Source organism: Amia ocellicauda, chromosome 2 (genome assembly GCF_036373705.1).
Source record: "Amia ocellicauda isolate fAmiCal2 chromosome 2, fAmiCal2.hap1, whole genome shotgun sequence".
In the NCBI taxonomy this organism is placed as follows: Eukaryota; Metazoa; Chordata; class Actinopteri; order Amiiformes; family Amiidae; genus Amia; species Amia ocellicauda.
In genome coordinates, this window is record NC_089851.1 from 10,318,248 (window position 1) to 10,338,187 (window position 19,940).

General features: G+C 38.0%; 1 protein-coding gene across 2 annotated transcripts in view; it reads left to right on the forward strand.

The window, feature by feature from the left end:
• The window catches only part of odad2 (outer dynein arm docking complex subunit 2), a 78,432-nt gene that overhangs the window by 15,196 nt on the left and 43,296 nt on the right, over positions 1-19,940 (forward strand). For both annotated transcript variants that reach the window (XM_066717900.1, XM_066717907.1), the window contains exons 8-10: positions 3,442-3,662; positions 7,100-7,252; positions 7,990-8,143. In XM_066717900.1, the coding sequence (XP_066573997.1) occupies positions 3,442-3,662; positions 7,100-7,252; positions 7,990-8,143 (528 nt within the window). The remainder of the gene's footprint in view (positions 1-3,441; positions 3,663-7,099; positions 7,253-7,989; positions 8,144-19,940) is intronic.

Sequence of the window (19,940 nt, forward strand, 5' to 3'; positions counted from 1 at the left end):
TTGGTGTTTAGGCCAAAGATTTTAATCAAATCAAAAGTTACCTGCAAATCGCAAATCACTAGGTCCATGCCTTATTGTGTATCCACTTTCTGCAAAATAAAAATATACATGAAGTGATTTGGTTTCCTAAGGATTTAAAAATCACATCTTAACCACTTCTTATTTTGCCTTTTTGAAAATCACATTAAAAAGTACATTCTAAGCTCTCAAAAACAATCTGAGTGTAACAGAAGGCAATAACCAATTGCCAATATGTTCTCAAATAATGTTAGATTGTATTCCTGTCAAAAGGTCATATTACTGTTACTGTTTCTTTCTTGCACAGTTTATGGATGTTATGTTTTTAAATGAGTGCTTAAGTCTAGACTCTGCAGGTAGTTATCTGTTATTAATTATGTCTTCCCAAAACATAACCAGAATGCTTGCAGTGATCAGCGAGGATTATAATATTCAATATCACTGGCAGCTCCAGAAATAATTACTAGGGTCCATGAGCTCATTCAGTAAGAAAATAATAATTTTCGGTAGTAAATTCCTGGATGAACTACATCATAGGAGAATGAAGCAAAATTGTACACACAGACTTCCATTTTTTCCATCACAGACTTCTGTTGCGCAATGGACAACTCTCCTACAGTTTAACAGTGGGGGAAAAAAGTATTTGATCCCATGCTGATTTTGTACGTTTGCCCACTGACAAAGAAATGATCAGTCTATCATTTTAATGGTAGGTGTATTTTAACAGTGAGAGACAGAATAACAGCAAAAAAATCCAGAAAAACGCATTTCAAAAAAGTTATAAATTCATTTGCATGTTAATGAGGGAAATAAGTATTTGACCTCTTCGACTTAGTACTTGGTGGCAAAACCCTTGTTGGCAATCACAGAGGTCAGACGTTTCTTGTAGTTGGCCACCAGGTTTGCACACATCTCAGGAGGGATTTTGTCCCACTCCTCTTTGCAGATCCTCTCCAAGTCATTAAGGTTTCGAGGCTGACGTTTGGCAACTCGAACCTTCAGCTCCCTCCACAGATTTTCTATGGGATTAAGGTCTGGAGACTGGCTAGGCCACTCCAGGACCTTAATGTGCTTCTTCTTGAGCCACTCCTTTGTTGCCTTGGCTGTGTGTTTTAGGTCATTGTCATGCTGGAATACCCATCCACAACCCATTTTCAATGCCCTGGCTGAGGGAAGGAGGTTCTCACCCAAGATTTGACGGTACATGGCCCCGTCCATCGTCCCTTTGATGCGGTGAAGTTGTCCTGTCCCCTTAGCAGAAAAACACGCCCAAAGCATAATGTTTCCACCTCCATGTTTGACGGTGGGGATGGTGTTCTTGGGGTCATTCCTCCTCCTCCAAACAAGGCGAGTTGAGATGATGCCAAAGAGCTCGATTTTGGTCTCGTCTGACCACAACACTTTCACCCAGTTCTCCTCTGAATCATTCAGATGTTGGCAAACTTCAGACGGGCCTGTACATGTGCTTTCTTGAGCAGGGGCACCTTGCGGGCGCTGCAGGATTTCAGTCCTTCACGGCGTAGTGTGTTACCAATTGTTTTCTTGGTGACTATGGTCCCAGCTGCCTTGAGATCATTAACAAGATCCTCCCGTGTAGTTCTGGGCTGATTCCTCACCGTTCTCATGATCATTGAAACTCCACGAGGTGAGATCTTGCATGGAGCCCCAGACCGAGGGAGACTGACAGTTATTTTGTGTTTCTTCCATTTGCGAATAATCGCACCAACTGTTGTCACCTTCTCACCAAGCTGCTTGGCGATGGTCTTGTAGCCCATTCCAGCCTTGTGTAGGTCTACAATCTTGTCCCTGACAACCTTGGACAGCTCTTTGGTCTTGGCCATGGTGGAGAGTTTGGAATCTGATTGATTGATTGATTCTGTGGACAGGTGTCTTTTATACAGGTAACGAGCTGAGATTAGGAGCACTCTCTTAAAGGGAGTGCTCCTAATCTCAGCTCGTTACCTGTATAAAAGACACCTGGGAGCCAGAAATCTTGCTGATTGATAGGGGATCAAATACTTATTTCCCTCATTAACATGCAAATCAATTTTTAACTTTTTTTAAATGTGTTTTTCTGGATTTTTTTGCTGTTATTCTGTCTCTCACTGTTAAAATACACCTACCATTAAAATGATAGACTGATCATTTCTTTGTCAGTGGGCAAACGTACAAAATCAGCAGGGGATCAAATACTTTTTTCCCTCACTGTATGTACTTAGGCATTTTCATGGGATGTACATTTAGGATTGGATGTTATTATTTTTCTGGACACACCATCTAGTTCTGTAGACCAGTGTTTTGGTTATCTTTGGAAACAAATTTAACCAGTAAGCAACTTACAAATCTCAATAGTGGAGTAATCCCTGATTGTAGTATTTCCTTGGTTTTATATTTTTATGATAGATAACCCTCTATTCATTTGAATCACTGGTGATATCCCATCTGTAGTTTAGGAGAACATGTCAAGTGATATCATTCCTTCCATTTCATTCCATACTTTAACATGTATGTAATCCCCCACCCCCGCATTGGTTTTTATAAACAGTAAATCAATGGAAACTGCTTTAACAGTGCTACTTCTCTACCTTTTCAGTATTGACTGTCTTTCAGTAGTAAACCCAATAATATTACAGTACCTTGTAAGCTTATAAGCTTGCTTACTAGTAATGGTGCCCGTCCTGTGAAATCGATCTTGTGAATAAAAATCCCTGTAATCATGTTAAATCCAAAATGGGATGAAACCTAAAGAACACAATTCTTTTAACCTTTTTACTTCGAAACGGTTGTCTATTTAAAAAAAATGTCCTGTTTTGCAAACCATGTGTGCATGTCCAGTTGGCATGCTATTGTAAGTTGAAAAGGGTAGAATTCAAACCTTAAAAATCATTGCTGAATAACTTAGTCACATTAATGGTGCCTTCTATGTGCCAAACTGCAAGCTTGTGCTCATGGAATCTTTAAAAAATAAAAGCTTGATATTAGTCATGTTAATTGAGAGGTACTCATGTGAGGTCTTGAAATTTTGTATTTTATTAGTGGCTAACAAAGACTGAATGGTACTTTCACTGTTGGAATTATTCTAAGCAGTGATATTTAAATAAAGCCATAAATACCTAATTGTTAATTTGACATGATTATGTGTGGCATGGACAGCTCCAGAACGTTTCACAATGTGCCATATGTCTCTCAACAAAGAATAAAGAGGCAACATATCAGATGCTCAAATGGAAAGTATGTCCTATAACTTGAAAGAGTCATAAAAGATCTGTAAGAATTTGTTAAAAGAACAATCATTCAGTGGGAAAATGTTTTTCTTTCTTTTACAACCCAAGTCTGTATAATTTTATAACTATAATTTATTGTATATTTCAGTGCTGGTGTTTCAGTAAAAATACAGAAACGTCTTTTTACTGTTTTTAACAGGACTTTGCAAATTATGAAGAACCTCCATCGACTGAAAAGACGGCACATGTGGAATCTGTTGATGTGGAGGAACAAGGCCAAACCCAGAGGTCTTACGAGCATCAAGAGAAGAATATGCACGAGAAGACGAGACAACAGCCTGCTCAGAACAAGCCAAGTAGCAAGAAGAAATTAGAACCATCTTTAAAATGGAGGAACCTTGGTATAACATCTTCATATGAGTATGTTCTATTTAAAGTCTTCAATATCTGTCTTATTTTAAATGTCAATGTAAATGTCACCATGTTACAAAATAATGGAATCTTTCTGCTGCCATTGCAGTGAGTGAGTACTTATTAAGGGTTGGTCTTTTGAATGTTGATTTATTTCTCCTGTGGATGCTGCTTATAGAAAGAGTACTGCTGTTGCCGATACTTTAGAGTGGGAATTGAGTGAAACCTGTGAAATCTCAGATATGCTAAATAGTACAATATATGGACAAAAAATTAATACAGTAAAACTTCAAATAAACGCCCCAGGTGTTTATTCCAAATAACTGCAAGGAGCCCTGGCGTCAATTGGAGAGAGACTGGCGTTTATATTAAATGTTAATAAATAAAAAGATATTGTGGACTCATGCAGGGTAAGAAGAGCCTGGAAACATTGCTTAATTGTAGAAGTAGGCTAATAGGCCAGGCTTTTATTTATTTATTTTTGTAATTATTATTATTTTTTTAATAATTTACTTTCCAAAGATTCAAACAAATCACATTCAATGTATGGTGAACTATACACTGGATTGAAAACAAGATACCGGTAATTCTGTTCGCAGTCTAAGATTCAATATACTGTGATAAACAGAAAACTGTAGAAATACACTTTAAATCAAACCAACATACTTCATTAATGCATTGTTTATGTTGCAATTGACAGTTAGTTCAATCACTGCAATTAAAAGCAATACATATATATGTATGTATATGTGTGTGTATGTATATATACACTCACCTAAAGGATTATTAGGAACACCTGTTCAATTTCTCATTAATGCAATTATCTAATCAACCAATCACATGGCAGTTGCTTCAATGCATTTAGGGGTGTGGTCCTGGTCAAGACAATCTCCTGAACTCCAAACTGAATGTCTGAATGGGAAAGAAAGGTGATTTAAGCAATTTTGAGCGTGGCATGGTTGTTGGTGCCAGACGGGCCGGTCTGAGTATTTCACAATCTGCTCAGTTACTGGGATTTTCACGCACAACCATTTCTAGGGTTTACAAAGAATGGTGTGAAAAGGGAAAAACATCCAGTATGCGGCAGTCCTGTGGGCGAAAATGCCTTGTTGATGCTAGAGGTCAGAGGAGAATGGGCCGACTGATTCAAGCTGATAGAAGAGAAACTTTGACTGAAATAACCACTTGTTACAACCGAGGTATGCAGCAAAGCATTTGTGAAGCCATAACACGTACAACCTTGAGGCGGATGAGCTACAACAGCAGAAGACCCCACCGGGTACCACTCATCTCCACAACAAATAGGAAAAAGAGGCTACAATTTGCACAAGCTCACCAAAATTGGACAGTTGAAGACTGGAAAAATGTTGCCTGGTCTGATGAGTCTCGATTTCTGTTGAGACATTCAGATGGTAGAGTCAGAATTTGGCATAAACAGAATGAGAAAATGGATCCATCATGCCTTGTTACCACTGTGCAGGCTGGTGGTGGTGGTGTAATGGTGTGGGGGATGTTTTCTTGGCACACTTTAGCCCCCTTAGTGCCAATTGGGCATTGTTTAAATGCCACGGCCTACCTGAGCATTGTTTCTGACCATGTCCATCCCTTTATGACCACCATGTACCCATCCTCTGATGGCTACTTCCAGTAGGATAATGCACCATGTCACAAAGGTCGAATCATTTCAAATTGGTTTCTTGAACATGACAATGAGTTCACTGTACTAAACTGGCCCCCACAGTCAACAGATCTCAACCCAATAGAGTATCTTTGGGATGTGGTGGAACGGGAGCTTCGTGCCCTGGATGTGCATCCCACAAATCTCCATCAACTGCAAGATGCTATCCTATCAATATGGGCCAACATTTCTAAAGAATGCTTTCAGCACCTTGTTGAATCAATGCCACGTAGAATTAAGGCAGTTCTGAAGGCGAAAGGGGGTCAAACACAGTATTAGTATGGTGTTCCTAATAATCCTTTAGGTGAGTGTATATATATATATATATAATATATATAGTTAAAGTAAGATATAAATTAATAAAAACACAAGTGATGGTGTTTTTTTAATTAATATACAGTATATATATATTTACTGAAAACAAGAAAGATGTGTAACCTGGCGTTTATTGGAGACCGGCTGCTATTTGAGACCCAGCGAGTATTAGGATTTTTACGGTATATGGAACACGACCTAGAACATACACTCAGTGGCCACTTTATTAGGTATTCCCATCTAGTACCGGGTAGGACCCACTTTTGCCTCCAGAACAGCCTGAATTCTTCGTTCTGTGGATTCAACAAGGTGCTTAAAACATTCCTAGGGGATTTTGGTCTGTGCTGACTCGATGGCATCACACAGTTCCTATAGATTTTTTGGCCACACATTCATGCTGCGAACCTCCTGTTCCACCTCATCCCAAAGGACCTCTATTGGATTGAGATCTGGGCACTGTGCAGGCATTTGAAGTCACTGTCATGTTCGTGGAACCAGTTTGGTGCGTGCTTTGCGACACGGCGCATTGTCTTGCTGGAAGTATCCATTTGAAACCGGGTAGACTGTGGGGATGCACATGGTCAGCAACAATGCGTAGGTATGCTGTGGCATGATGCTCAGTTGGTATTAAAGGGCCTAATGTGTGCCAAGAAAACATTCCCCACACCAATACACCACCACCTGCAGCCAGTACCATTGACACAAGGCAGGATGCACGCATGGATTCGTCCAGTTTATGCTTAATTCTGACCCTACCCTCTGCATGTCAGAAATCAAGATTCATCAAACCAGGCAATGTTTTTCCAATCTTCAATCACACACTGGCCTTTCTGACAGCTTGAACGAGGCTGGCTATTCTCCTCTGACATCTCTCATTAACAAGGTGTTTTCGCCAACAGAACTGCCACTGTATGTTTGTTGTTTACCGTACCATTCTCTGTAAATTCTAGAGACTGTAGTATGTGAAAATCTTCCAGGAGTCAGCTATTTCTGAGATGCTGGAACCACCACATCTGGTGTCATTTAGATCATGAGTTTTCCCAATTCTAATGCTTGGTTGAACAACTTGATCGTGTCTGCATGCTTTATATATTGAGTTGCAGCCACATGATTTACTGTTTGGCTATTTGTGTTAACGAGCAGGTGTACCTAATAAAGTGGCCACTGAGTGTATTATGTTGGGAAAATGTGATTAAGGACATTAAACCTGAAACAAACATGGATGGTCAAATCTCTGCATGCTATGTTGAGGAGGAGGATAGCCTCCTTTTTACATTTCTTTTTAGATGTTTCTTTTCAAATTCCGTTGTGTCCATAGAGCTCACTCTGTGCTCTACGAGGAGGCTTTTATGTGTTGATCTACTTGAATGCTGTATATGTATACATTGTATAGCAATACAAATCTATTATCTGTGTATAATAAGTGTCAAATTAATATTACATTTATTTTCAGGGAGAAAAATTATAATTTAAAAAACAAAAAAATTGGGAAATATGAAAAACCTAAGCAAACACAGGAAGACATCTTGCCTCACAGTCCAGAGAGTAAAAAAAGAACAATTTTTTCCTCTTCCTCTCTAGCTGGGCGATACTCATCACACAAAATGTAAGTCTTTAACTTGCTCACATAAATAATTGTAATGAAAGGGGATTTGTTGGAATTAATATTTTATTTGTTTTACGCTTATTTAACCTGAAACATTTCTTTCAGGGTCATACACTTGTAAGATTTGTAATTAATTAATTATTGACTTGAATACTTGAAAATGAACAACTTATATGCAGGCCCTGGTCTCATGTAAGTTAATTTCCCCCAGCATGTAGTATAAAGTATGGAGCATTATCTTGTTGGATAAGACTTTTAGGTCTTGCAGAATGAAGGAATAAGTTATTAATAGAGAACATCAAAGCCTTTCTGGATCTGTTTGTGTAAGTGTCTAACCCATTCAATCCTAACACAAAGCCATTCTGCAAGACACCCTCAAATATAACTTATGATAATGGGGACAATGCAATCATTTCCTCAGCTACCCTCCTCACAATCAAGACGTCTACCAGAATCCTTCCAGAAAAAATTAGTACCGATTAGTAGTAGGGATTTTTAAATCATTATATCACAAAGCTTCCTCCTCAGCCTGTTTTATAACCTTTTAATTGCTTCTGTCTGTCCGGAGTACCTTTGCTCAGATAAGCAAGACTTTTCTTCATTGTCTACTTGCTCTTAAGACTGAGAAACTTATTTTATTTTATTCAGTAATGATTCCAGCTTATGAAGAAAAATCTTTTGTTATGGTAAATGACTTGAACCCAATGTTCTGATGATATGATTTTATTTTTTTAAAGTAAGACACCTGGTGGAGGACCTGGGGCTTCAGAGTTCAGTGAAAGCTCCACAGAAAGTGAGGAAGATGAGGATCAGCCCGAGCGCAGACAGGAAAGCAACACTGACCTGCCTTCTGAGTACTGGCAGATTCAAAAGCTGGTCAAGTACCTCAAGGTAAAACGTGTGTGTGTGTGTACACCACAGTAGAATACATTTTAATAATTTGGTTATGGGGTGAAATTCCTGCCTTGCGCCCTATGCCTGCCAGGATCGGCTCCGGCTTCCCTGCAACCCTCGCCAGGATAAGTGGTTTTGAAAATAGATGGATGGATGGATGGCTCTATCTGATCCATGTATTTAATGTGTCATACATTTAAAATACTTTTTTGTCACGTTTCTTTTTGTCTTTTTCAAATCTATGATTGAAGGCACATTAAATATATTGATATTCGTGGTGTTTATAATTACTATTACACAAGAAAATAAGAACATAAGAAAGTTTACAAACGAGAGGAGGCCATTCGACCCATCGTGCTCATTTGGTGTCCATTAATTACTAAGTGTTCCAATGATCCTATCCAGTCTATTTTTGAATGTTCCCAAATTTTAAGCATCTACCACATTGCTGGGGAGTTTATTCCAGATTTTGACTACTCTCTATGTAAAGAAGCATCTCCTGTTTTCCGTTTTGAATGCCTTGTAGCCCAGTTTCCATTTGTGTCCCTGGGTGCGTGTGTCCCTGCTGATCTGGAAAAGCTCCTCTGGTTTGATGTGGTCGATGCCCTTCATGATTTTGAAGACTTGGATCAAGTCCCCACGTAGTCTCCTCTGTTCCAGGGTGAAAAGGTTCAGTTCCTCAGTCTCTCAGTAGGACATTCCCTTCAGACCTGGAATAAGTCTGGCTGCTCACCTCTGAACTGCCTCTAGAGCAGCGATATCTTTCTTGACGTGTGGAGCCCAGAACTGTCCACAGTATCCAGATGAGCTCTAACTAGTGCATTGTACAGTCTGAACATTACTGCCCTTGTTCTCAATTCTACACTTTTGACAATATACCCTAACATTCCATTTGCCTTTATTATTGCTTCCCCATATTGTTTGGATGGAGAAAGTGAGGAGTCCACATAGACTCCTAGGTCTTTCTCATGCGATACTTCATCTAGTTCTATTCCTCCCATAGTGTAATTATAGTGGATATTTTTGTTACCTGCATGTAATACCTTGCACTTGTCCACATTGAATATCATCTACCAGGTGTCAGCCCACAACTGAATATTATCCAAGTCCCTTTGAATAGCCTGTGCTGCCGAGATTGTATCTGCTGAGGCACCTATTTTAGTATCATCGGTAAATTTGACAAGTTTGCTAACTATCCCAGAGTCCAGATGATTAATATAGATTAGAAAAAGCAAAGGCCCTAGTACTGATCCCTGTGGAACTCCACTAACAACCTCACTCCGCTTAGAAGCGACTCCTCTAATCGACACCCTCTGTTTCCTTTACATCAGCCAGTTCATAATCCATCTACTTACATTACCCTGAATGCCTACAGCTTCCAATTTGAGGATCAGTCTTTGGTGTGGAACCTTATCAAAAGCTTTCTGGAAATCTAAGTATATACTATCATATGCTTTCACATGATCTATGATATGATATACTTAGATTTACTTATAATTTAGGTTAGCTCTGGATACATTGTAACAGATGTGCATATGGTTCAATCATGTCTTTGTTAAGTAATTGTCTATTAAATGGTAAAAAATGGCACAGTTTTGTGCAGTGGACATCTGGTGGTTGTATGATTTAATTACAGAGATTAAGATCTTGAGAAACTTTTGGGTGAGATTAGCCCTGGACCTACAGTGAGGGGAAAAAAGTATTTGATCCCCTGCTGAGTTTGTACATTTGCCCACTGACAAAGAAATCATCAGTTTATCATTTTAATGGTAGGTGTATTTTAACAGGGAGAGACAGAATAACAACAAAAAATTTCAGAAAAATGCATTTCAAAAAAGTTATGAATTGATTTGCATGTTAATGTTAATGCTAGGCCACTCCAGGACCTTAATGTGCTTCTTCTTGAGCCACTCCTTTGTTGTCTTGGCTGTGTGTTTTGGGTCATTGTCATGCTAGAATACTCATCTACGACCCATTTTCAATGCCCTGGCTGAGGGAAGGAGGTTCTCACCCAAGATTTGACGGTACATGACCCCGTCCATTGTCCCTTTGATGGGGTTCAGTTGTCCTGTTCCCTTAGCAGAAAAACACCCCCAAAGCATAATGTTTCCATCTCCATGTTTGACGGTGGGGATGGTGTTCTTTGGGGTCATTCCTCCTCCTCCAAACACAGCGAGTTGAGTTGATGCCAAAGATGGCAAACTTCAGATGGGCCTGTACATGTGCTTTCTTGAGCAGGGGGACCTTGCAGGCGCTGCAGGATTTCAGTCCTTCACGGCGTAGTGTGTTACCAATTGTTTTCTTGGTGACTATGGTCCCAGCTGCCTTGAGATCATTAACAAGATCCTCCCATGTAGTTCTGGGCTGATTCCTCACCGTTCTCATGATCATTGAAACTCCACGAGGTGAGATCTTGCATGGAGCCCCAGACCGAGGGAGACTGACAGTTATTTTGTGTTTCTTCCATTTGCGAATAATCGTACCAACTGTTGTCACCTTCTCACCAAGCTGCTTGGCGATGGTCTTGTAGCCCATTCCAGCCTTGTGTAGGTCTACAATCTTGTCCCTGACATCCTTGGACAGCTCTTTGGTCTTGGCCATGGTGGAGAGTTTGGAATCTGATTGATTGATTGATTCTGTGGACAAGTGTCTTTTATACAGGTAACGAGCTGAGATTAGGAGCAGTCCCTTTAAGAGAGTGCTCCTAATCTCAACTCGTTACCTGTATAAAAGACACCTGGGAGCCAGAAATCTTGTTGATTGATAGGGGATCAAATACTTATTTCCCTCATTAACATTAACATGCAAATCAATTTATAACTTTTTTGAAATGCGTTTTTCTGGATTTTTTTGTTGTTATTCTGTCTCTCACTGTTAAAATACACCTACCATTAAAATGATAGACTGATCATTTCTTTGTCAGTGGGCAAACTTACAAAATCAGCAGGGGATCAAATACTTTTTTCCCTCAATGTACAGTATATATCATGTCAAGCATGTCATATTATCACTTGGCTTTTTGTCTTTGTTTATTTGAATGGCTTATGTGCATGTATGTATTTTTATTTGCATTTTGTATTGCAGTTCATAGTAAAGTAAACTTTCACTGATAATTCTGGTGTATATATTCAGCATTGCAATTTTGCATTTAACTTTCAATAAATCATTTGAAGATACATTGGTTGAATAATGAAAGCCACATCACATATTTCCATGTGTGAAATTTGTTTGGCCCTACCTTTCACAGAATTGATGCAATGTAGTTAAGGTAAGTTTTGTATTTTCTTTTGAAAAGTTTAATGTCCAAAATGGGGCCTTGTACTAATAATCACTTAGTGATGTTTGGAGCTAAAATGTCCAGCAATTTTAGAAACAAATAGAATAGCAGGTTAATTTTAAAATAAAGTGTAATTGGTGTAATAAATAACTAGCTATTATATGATTAGTAAAAGTGGGATAATGTGATTTTCAACATCACATTGTTTATTGAATGTGTTAGCCAGTTTCTTAGTTTTGCTTTTGAGATGGGACTCTTGCAATACATATGCATTCATGAAGACTGTCAGAAACTGTACGCAGTTTCACCATACCCCAGAGTACAAAATACTGAAGATGTGACAGTGCATATGGAGTCTATTAATGAGTGAAAATAAAATTAAAATAGTTTGTCATCCAGGCTGATTAAGCATATTTTATTGGCTTTGTTTATGTGAATATACATGACATTGGAATACTGAAGACTATGCCAAAGAAAGCAGTGTGCATGAGATTGAGAAATTCAGAAAACAAAATCCTAGCTTTGACATATCACTCATATAAGCAAATTCAGGGTCCTGGAAAAATAAGAACAAGTTTGAACTTTGGGACTGAAAGTGTACATTTGTTAACTACTTTTAAATGTATTTTTAACAAGTTAACTATAGATAAGTATACACTATTTAGTGACAGCATCCAGTGAGTGAATTGTTTTGAATATTTTGTACTGAGTTCAGTGATAGGTAGGTAATGAAACTCAATATAATCAATTTAAATTCCTCTTAGGAAACCTACAGCTCTATCCCAGAAGAAAAACACATGCAACAGTTGATGGCAGATGACAAAAGCTGAAACAGTTGTTGTTGAATCAATGCTTTTAACATTCTGGCTTATTAGAATCAGATGTCTGTTGTTGTCTTCTTGGGTACGTGGAATTCTGAGAACTGATTTAGCAATGTATTTTAAATGATTGTACTTCAACAGGATGCATTTGTAACATGCACTTCCCAGCATTCAGTATGTCTGGAAACCATGCTGTGAAGTTATTTATGGGGGTTTGTCCAGTAGTTATTTTATAATATCATTACCATCAGAAGCTAAAATTTGCCCTGAGCCAAGTTAAATATCTGCTTTATTTTAGGAGAGGACTTTTTTCCCAGTATATATGCAGGCATTTGTAGTTTAAACAAAGAGAGACTTCCAAAGAGCAAATGTTTACTGATCAGTTTTGTTCTTTATTGATGTATTTTCCTGGATTTTATAAGTATAACATGTTTTATAACTTTGTTTGTGATATTCAACTAAAAGCAACATATAGCCTAGTTAAAGCACATATTTAAACAAGAGACTATGGTATATAGCACACCTTAAGTGTATTAATTTATTGGTTAAATGGTCAAGGATCAAGCAGTACAGTTTCCATAATAAATAATTGGCATTGATATTTAGGTAACCACAGGATATTTGTTTTACAAGCAGAAACTAAATTGCCTAATTAGCTAGAATTACATATATATGGCAACACAACAGTGTTTCATAGAATATCCTTTCACATTGCCTGTTACCAATTACTTCACACTGCTGTTTTTGATTAATTTTCTTAAGAAAATTAATCGTAACTAGCATTAAACTGTGAAGTTATTCAAAAAATGCATTTTTCTAGATAATATAATTAACAATAAAATGTAATTACACTTGAAGACCTTGCTGTAATTGTTTTTTTTTCTGCTGAAGGTTGTATGGAGAATTAAACTCCTTTATTTAAACAGCTAAATATCACTGTCTCTGTGATTAAAAATATGTGGTAAAATATATATTACATGAATACAGCAAGCATTTTGTTGTGACATGGTTTATAGATTATTATAGTGTTAACACTTGGAGTAAATATGTAAGTTTAATAAAAATAAAAGCAGAGAAAACACTGAGCAAATGAGACCAGCAGAGATGAGGTTGAAAAGGTAATAAAGAAAGTGCAGTAAACAGAATCAGTAGTGTTATTATCATAACCTCTGCTAATGGTGTGAATTATAATTATGTATATATTTATTAGCAGATGCCCTAGTCCAGGGTGACTTACAAAATATAAGAGCAATACAAAGCAATAATACTGTGCAATGTTTGGGCTCAACAGCTGTATACCAGTGAATACGTGAAATGGATCACCATACCCAGACAGTCAACACAGAGTAGAATGCAAAACTATTCATATGTCCAGCAAGAGCAGCTTAGTACAAAAACATTAGAACAACTATCAAACATTACAATTAGCTACTTGAAGTTGAAATAATATGCATGCTTTACAGTACCTTGAACAAAACTGATTAAACACAAACACAGTATCTGAGAAGTGCTGAAACCAACATTATGAATTTTGTGTTTTGCATAGAGTTGCAGTGGTTGATATCATGTTTGGAATACTTTTGAATTAGGTTACTTGATATTCTTTCTGGTGAAATTTTAGCTGTATTAATATATAGAAGGTTTGTTGAGCTGCCACTGCCTATCATGCAATCTCTAAGGTGCTGGAGCCCTGTTTCCTTTTATACCGAGTGGTTTGTTGCAAGACTGAAATTAGCAACAAGTTAGTGAATAAACTATTAAAATTATTGTTATCTTACAGAGAGACAATTTTGTTTTAGATCTGATATTGAAGTCACCTATTTCTTTGTTAATGTATTTAAGGAGAGTGTGGGAGTAGCAATTAGAGATATTTGATTTAAGAATGTGTTTGTTTGCTTGACACAGGGCATTATTATTCTTTGCAGATCTCATAATTACTCAGTGTGATTTAACCCTTATAAGGGGTGTCCACCCTCTGCTGGCGTGAGAGAATTTTAGTCTCCTCATTTATCTGTCTGTGTGCCGCATTTGTTTTAGTTTTCTCTGATAAACATTACCAAATGTTTGGTTCTTATGGAATTAAAGGTGTTCTGTTGGGGCTTTCATATTTTATCAGCTTGCAATACCCTGTTCCATGAACGGAGTCTTTTGATCATCACTTCAGAATTCTATAATGATAAGTATTTGTGAGGTGGATAGCCTTGTGTTCATCTTAACTCACACATATAGTTTTCTTTGGTAAAGATTATGTACGTCACTAGTAAGTAAGTAGTATGTGCTTCATATACTTTGAACCAAAACTGAAAAGGTTTCAAAATCAGCAAAATCATTAGCAGGTTGTTTTCCGAGGGCTCTTTTCTGTTTTAATACATCGAGAACGAGACTCTGCACACTGTGAAACGAAGGCTGTAAGACATTTGTTTTGCACTGTAACTGTTTTTGTTTTAATTTCATAGACGTTTAGCCTTGATTTAATACTGCTCATTTCTCTACATACCCCCTCCTGTCCACAGGCTGTACGCCCCCCTTCACTACCCTGCATCCAGAGCTAGTTCTCTCTCTACTCTCATAGAGGTCAGGGCCGCCCCAGTGCTTGGAGGCCTGGCGTCTCCCAAAGCTACAGCTGTCCAGAATGTATACCTGTTGTACCTCAGCCTTTCCCCTCCAGGACAGGGTGCAATTGCACCATAATGCACTTTGTAACCTGCATTACCTCCTTATACCATGGATGTATCTGAACAACACACTTTTGTGAAATTTGTTTGTCATAATATATCTGTGATTTATACATTTATTCTTGACTTCATTTTTTTTCACCCAAAAAACTAAATTATAATGTAGTTAGTCACAGTGCATCCTGTTTTCCTAATTATATTTTTGATAAATCACTATTCACTGATTGGACAATTTATATGGAGATTTATAGCCTGAAGAAACTAATTATGTAGCTTCGCAGGCCAGACTTTGGCCTATGGAGTATACCCACTTATTTGTTTACCATTTCAAGATATAGGCATACATAAAAGCTTTGATCTTGATCTCATTTCAAATATGTTCATACTCGAATCATCCGCATGCCAGTTATACAATTTACATCCATTAGGTCTTTACCATTTCAAAATGGTATTATTAATAGTGTTTGGTTCACACATGATTTTTTGTTCTTCTGTTTTATTTTAAATATATATTAAAATTCTTCCTCTGGGTGTTTTTTTTTTTTTTTTTTTTAACGTGCTTAGAACCCACAGTCATCTCCCACCCCCCCACACCCTTTTACATCTCAGTATGGAATTGGCACTTGTCCTTGTTCAGTCTATCCCACCACTGCAATCCTAAACTGAAGTGGGAAAACTGAAAACCACATGCATCCTCGGAGGCGTGTTCCCTGCCAAGCCAGTCCCTTCCTTTCGCACTGGGAATCTGAAACACAAACATTGGAGCTCTGAATTTGAGTCGGAGGACAGACATAACTCCAAAAGATTGATGTCTGGACTTGCACATGCCTGGCCAGTGACAGGTATCAAAGTCGGAGAGCAGGTTGACGATCTCATAACCAGCTGTACTTCACCCAACCCTGGTGGCTTTCAGACAATTTTGCAGCACCACCGTCCACATTCGGCCACCGTGGCCAAGCAGCACAGCCTGGTTTCACACGTGGAATCATCAGACTCTCATTCTAACTTGAGACTTTTTAAAATATGTGTCACTCTGAATAGCTTTACTGCAGGGATTTTGGTTTGATCAATTAATGGTGTTTCCAGTGACTCACTTTGTTAAAACACATATAAGTGTGCATCTAAGACCCTGTTCACACTAATTAGACCGGTCCTGGGCCACCTCAAATTTAGTCTGGCTTTTTTTTCTGACCCCGTTCACAGTTGAGCTTTTAGGAGGCCTAAGTGTGTTCACATATGCAGCTGAAAAGGAGGCTTAAACGAAATGCATGGCGGGAATTAAACAAATCTGCTCAAACAAACCAGTTACGCATGACATTAGGTATGCTTACAGGTGTATGCGATGTGATGGTTCAATGGGGAATCGAATTAATATATTTCCCTTTTCAAATGTCTATCTTCGGTTCTGCAAGTCAAAAGTGCTGTTACACAATTCACCTGAAAACAAAGCACATTTAGTAGGACATTACATTAAATCACAAATCGTATGCGTTAATTATCAATAGCCTATTGAGATTTATAATCTGAAAATGTGTATTACATACATACATGCATACATACATTCTCACACACACACACACACACATACACATACAGTAGATAATATATTAGTAGTAGTACTTCAAAAGTGTCTGCCTCTTTGGTGCTGTTTGCTGCAGATCGATCTGTCCAATGCAATCCAAGCTGCTGCTCAGTATTTCTTCTCAGAGTTCCTCGGAAAAACATGCAACTTTTTCTCTGGACTCGACTGCGTTTGTTGTCATTTTTAAAGTCTGATCTTTGCATTTTTATTTTCCTTTTAACTTTGTCGGGTGAATGACTGATACCCATCGAAAGAAGCCTGATCGCTTCTATAGTTATATCCTCATAGCAGCACTCGTACACTTCCTTCGGTTTCTTTAAATTTATCTTCCATCCACATTGTAAACAGTGCTTTAATTTCTGCATCGTCCCAGGTACCTCCAAAGCCAGCATTTGTAATTGTCATGCTCAGCTCAATATAATTGCATGTAGGCTTGCATAGTACAGTAAACAGCTTTTCTCGTTTTAAAATGCATTGGATTTAATGGAAACCTGCTTCGGTAAAATTTATATTGTTTTAATGCAAAATCCGGATACGTGAATAAAGTTACCTGGTCCCGTTGACATTTTCACAATGCATTTTATACCTGAAAATTGCATACTGTTAAATTTCAGACTTCAATCATACTTAGAATATAAGAAGAAAAAAACAATAGTAAGTTTAACAGCTACACACACTTTTATTTTCATTGACCGAGTACTTTTGAACTGTTTACACTCATTTGAACCGATTACTTAGCCTATACTTTTTTATATATATAAAGATGTGAACTAGAGAAATGTATCAGTACATTTAAGGCTATAGATTGATATGTCATGCAAACAATATAGAGACAATACTGTTTGTCTTGTGAAGTCATGTAAGCTGTTTGGGTGCCAGTGTTTATTCTGCGATGGCGAGAAGCGGCGTCTCCTTTGAATAAGACACGCAGTCTCTGGGGGCGGGGCTTGAGTTGCGTCACACGCTGACGCTTTCCACGCGGCCCAGGGCCCGGCACGTCACATTCACAGTCGGGTCGCCTTTAGGCCCCTCAAAAGATCTAAGCTGGGTCAAAAAAGGCCCAGGGCCGTCTTAAAACTATGACCCCATTCACATTTGAGTTAAGGTGGTCCTGGGCTAGCCAAAATCTCAAATGTGAACGGGGTCTAAAGATACCAGGCTTGCTAATTCAGATCCTTTGTTCCATTTAATAATAGATGATGGAGCTTTGATGCAGTGGGTAGGATGCTCAGGTTGTGACTGGAAGCTTTATCATTGTATAGTGTTGCAGTTTTAACAGTCTGTGCTGAAGAAAATACATTATTCTAATCAATCAAATGATATTATTGACTATAATGACAAGTGTCCCTCTTGACATCTTTCTCAAAGATCTTGGCACTGTATGGTAATTATATTTGGTAGTATATGAAATTGACAAGCATAGAAAATTGAAAAACTGAAAGTAAATAAAATGGACAAAACAATTTATGCAGTGCAGGCTTGTCTGTATACATTTCTGGTGTCTGTACGTTTGAGGTTTTGGTTGAGAGTGTACGGTTGACTGGAGCAATTTTCAACATTTTCCCAATGAAGATTTAGTAGTTTGTGTTGCTAGTATACTGAAATATGGCATCTAGTTCAAAAGAGATTTTAGCGTTAAGGATTTTATTGCAATGAAAATTCTTGCTGCGTACGTACAGGTGCACATTTGAGGTAATCTGCAGCTCAGAATTAGTTTAGTAGACTGCATAACTGTGGAAATAAGCTGTTACTGCAATGAGGTTACATGACACAATAAATACTTTGAACTGGCCTCTTGAAACAGCAGCCTCACTTCATTTGAGATTGCCCCAATGTCGTGAAAACTGCAGCTGCATAGAACCCAAAGCTGTTAAGAAAATTACACGGATGATAGCATTTTAGATGAATCTTGTTTCTTTTTTCGTACTATATTAAATGACTCATTATTTTTTAGTCTGAAGGCTTCTCTTAAAAATGATTTAATTAGTTCCTGAATACTGTTTCCCTTACAATTACTATGCCATTCAGACTAATAGTACGAGAGCTTTAGTAATCTCTCGAAGAGAATTTGTGAGGGAAATTACTACTTATGGGTGCATTCTAGCTGTTGCCGTTCTGGGAGAAAACCTACAATGTGGCAATTTAGCAAATTTAACAGATTATGAAACGTAAATTGCAAGATTTTGACTGCAGTTGTTGTCCGTGATTACACTCCTTTGTACTTATTACTCCTTTTAATAAGCCTTTGTCTGATTTTAGAATTTTCATAATATTTGCTGAACTGTTTGTTCAGAGCAAGACTAGAATACCTCAAAGGATAACCTTTTCTCCTGATTTAATCTGGATTTTAATCTCAAGAGTTGAAAATTAAGGAAATGGTATAAGACTAAAACAAATACATTGAAATGCATGTTTTGAAACCTAATGCAAAAATATATATAAGGGTGCAAATCATTTTGTGTATTTCTTTTTTTTTCTTAGGTATTTGCATGAAGATGTGTGTATAATTATCATGTTAATCTAATAGGAGCTCTTACTGATTATTGACCCAATGTTTTTTCTTTCCCATACTGTTCTGTTTATTAAATATCTAAATTGTTCAAACTTTTTCATAAGTTATGTGATTTTGAAATTATATATATATATATATATACACTCACCTAAAGGATTATTAGGAACACCTGTTCAATTTCTCATTAATGCAATTTTCTAATCAACCAATCACATGGCAGTTGCTTCAATGCATTTAGGGGTGTGGTCCTGGTCAAGACAATCTCCTGAACTCCAAACTGAATGTCTGAATGGGAAAGAAAGGTGATTTAAGCAATTTTGAGCGTGGCATGGTTGTTGGTGCCAGACGGGCCGGTCTGAGTATTTCACAATCTGCTCAGTTACTGGGATTTTCACGCACAACCATTTCTAGGGTTTACAAAGAATGGTGTGAAAAGGGAAAAACATCCAGTATGCGGCAGTCCTGTGGGCGAAAATGCCTTGTTGATGCTAGAGGTCAGAGGAGAATGGGCCGACTGATTCAAGCTGATAGAAGAGCAACTTTGACTGAAATAACCACTCGTTACAACCGAGGTATGCTGCAAAGCATTTGTGAAGCCACAACACGTACAACCTTGAGGCGGATGGGCTACAACAGCAGAAGACCCCACCGGGTACCACTCATCTCCACTACAAATAGGAAAAAGAGGCTACAATTTGCACAAGCTCACCAAAATTGGACAGTTGAAGACTGGAAAAATGTTGCCTGGTCTGATGAGTCTCGATTTCTGTTGAGACATTCAGATGATAGAGTCAGAATTTGGCGTAAACAGAATGAGAACATGGATCCATCATGCCTTGTTACCACTGTGCAGGCTGGTGGTGGTGGTGTAATGGTGTGGGGGGTGTTTTCTTGGCACACTTTAGGCCCCTTAGTGCCAATTGGGCA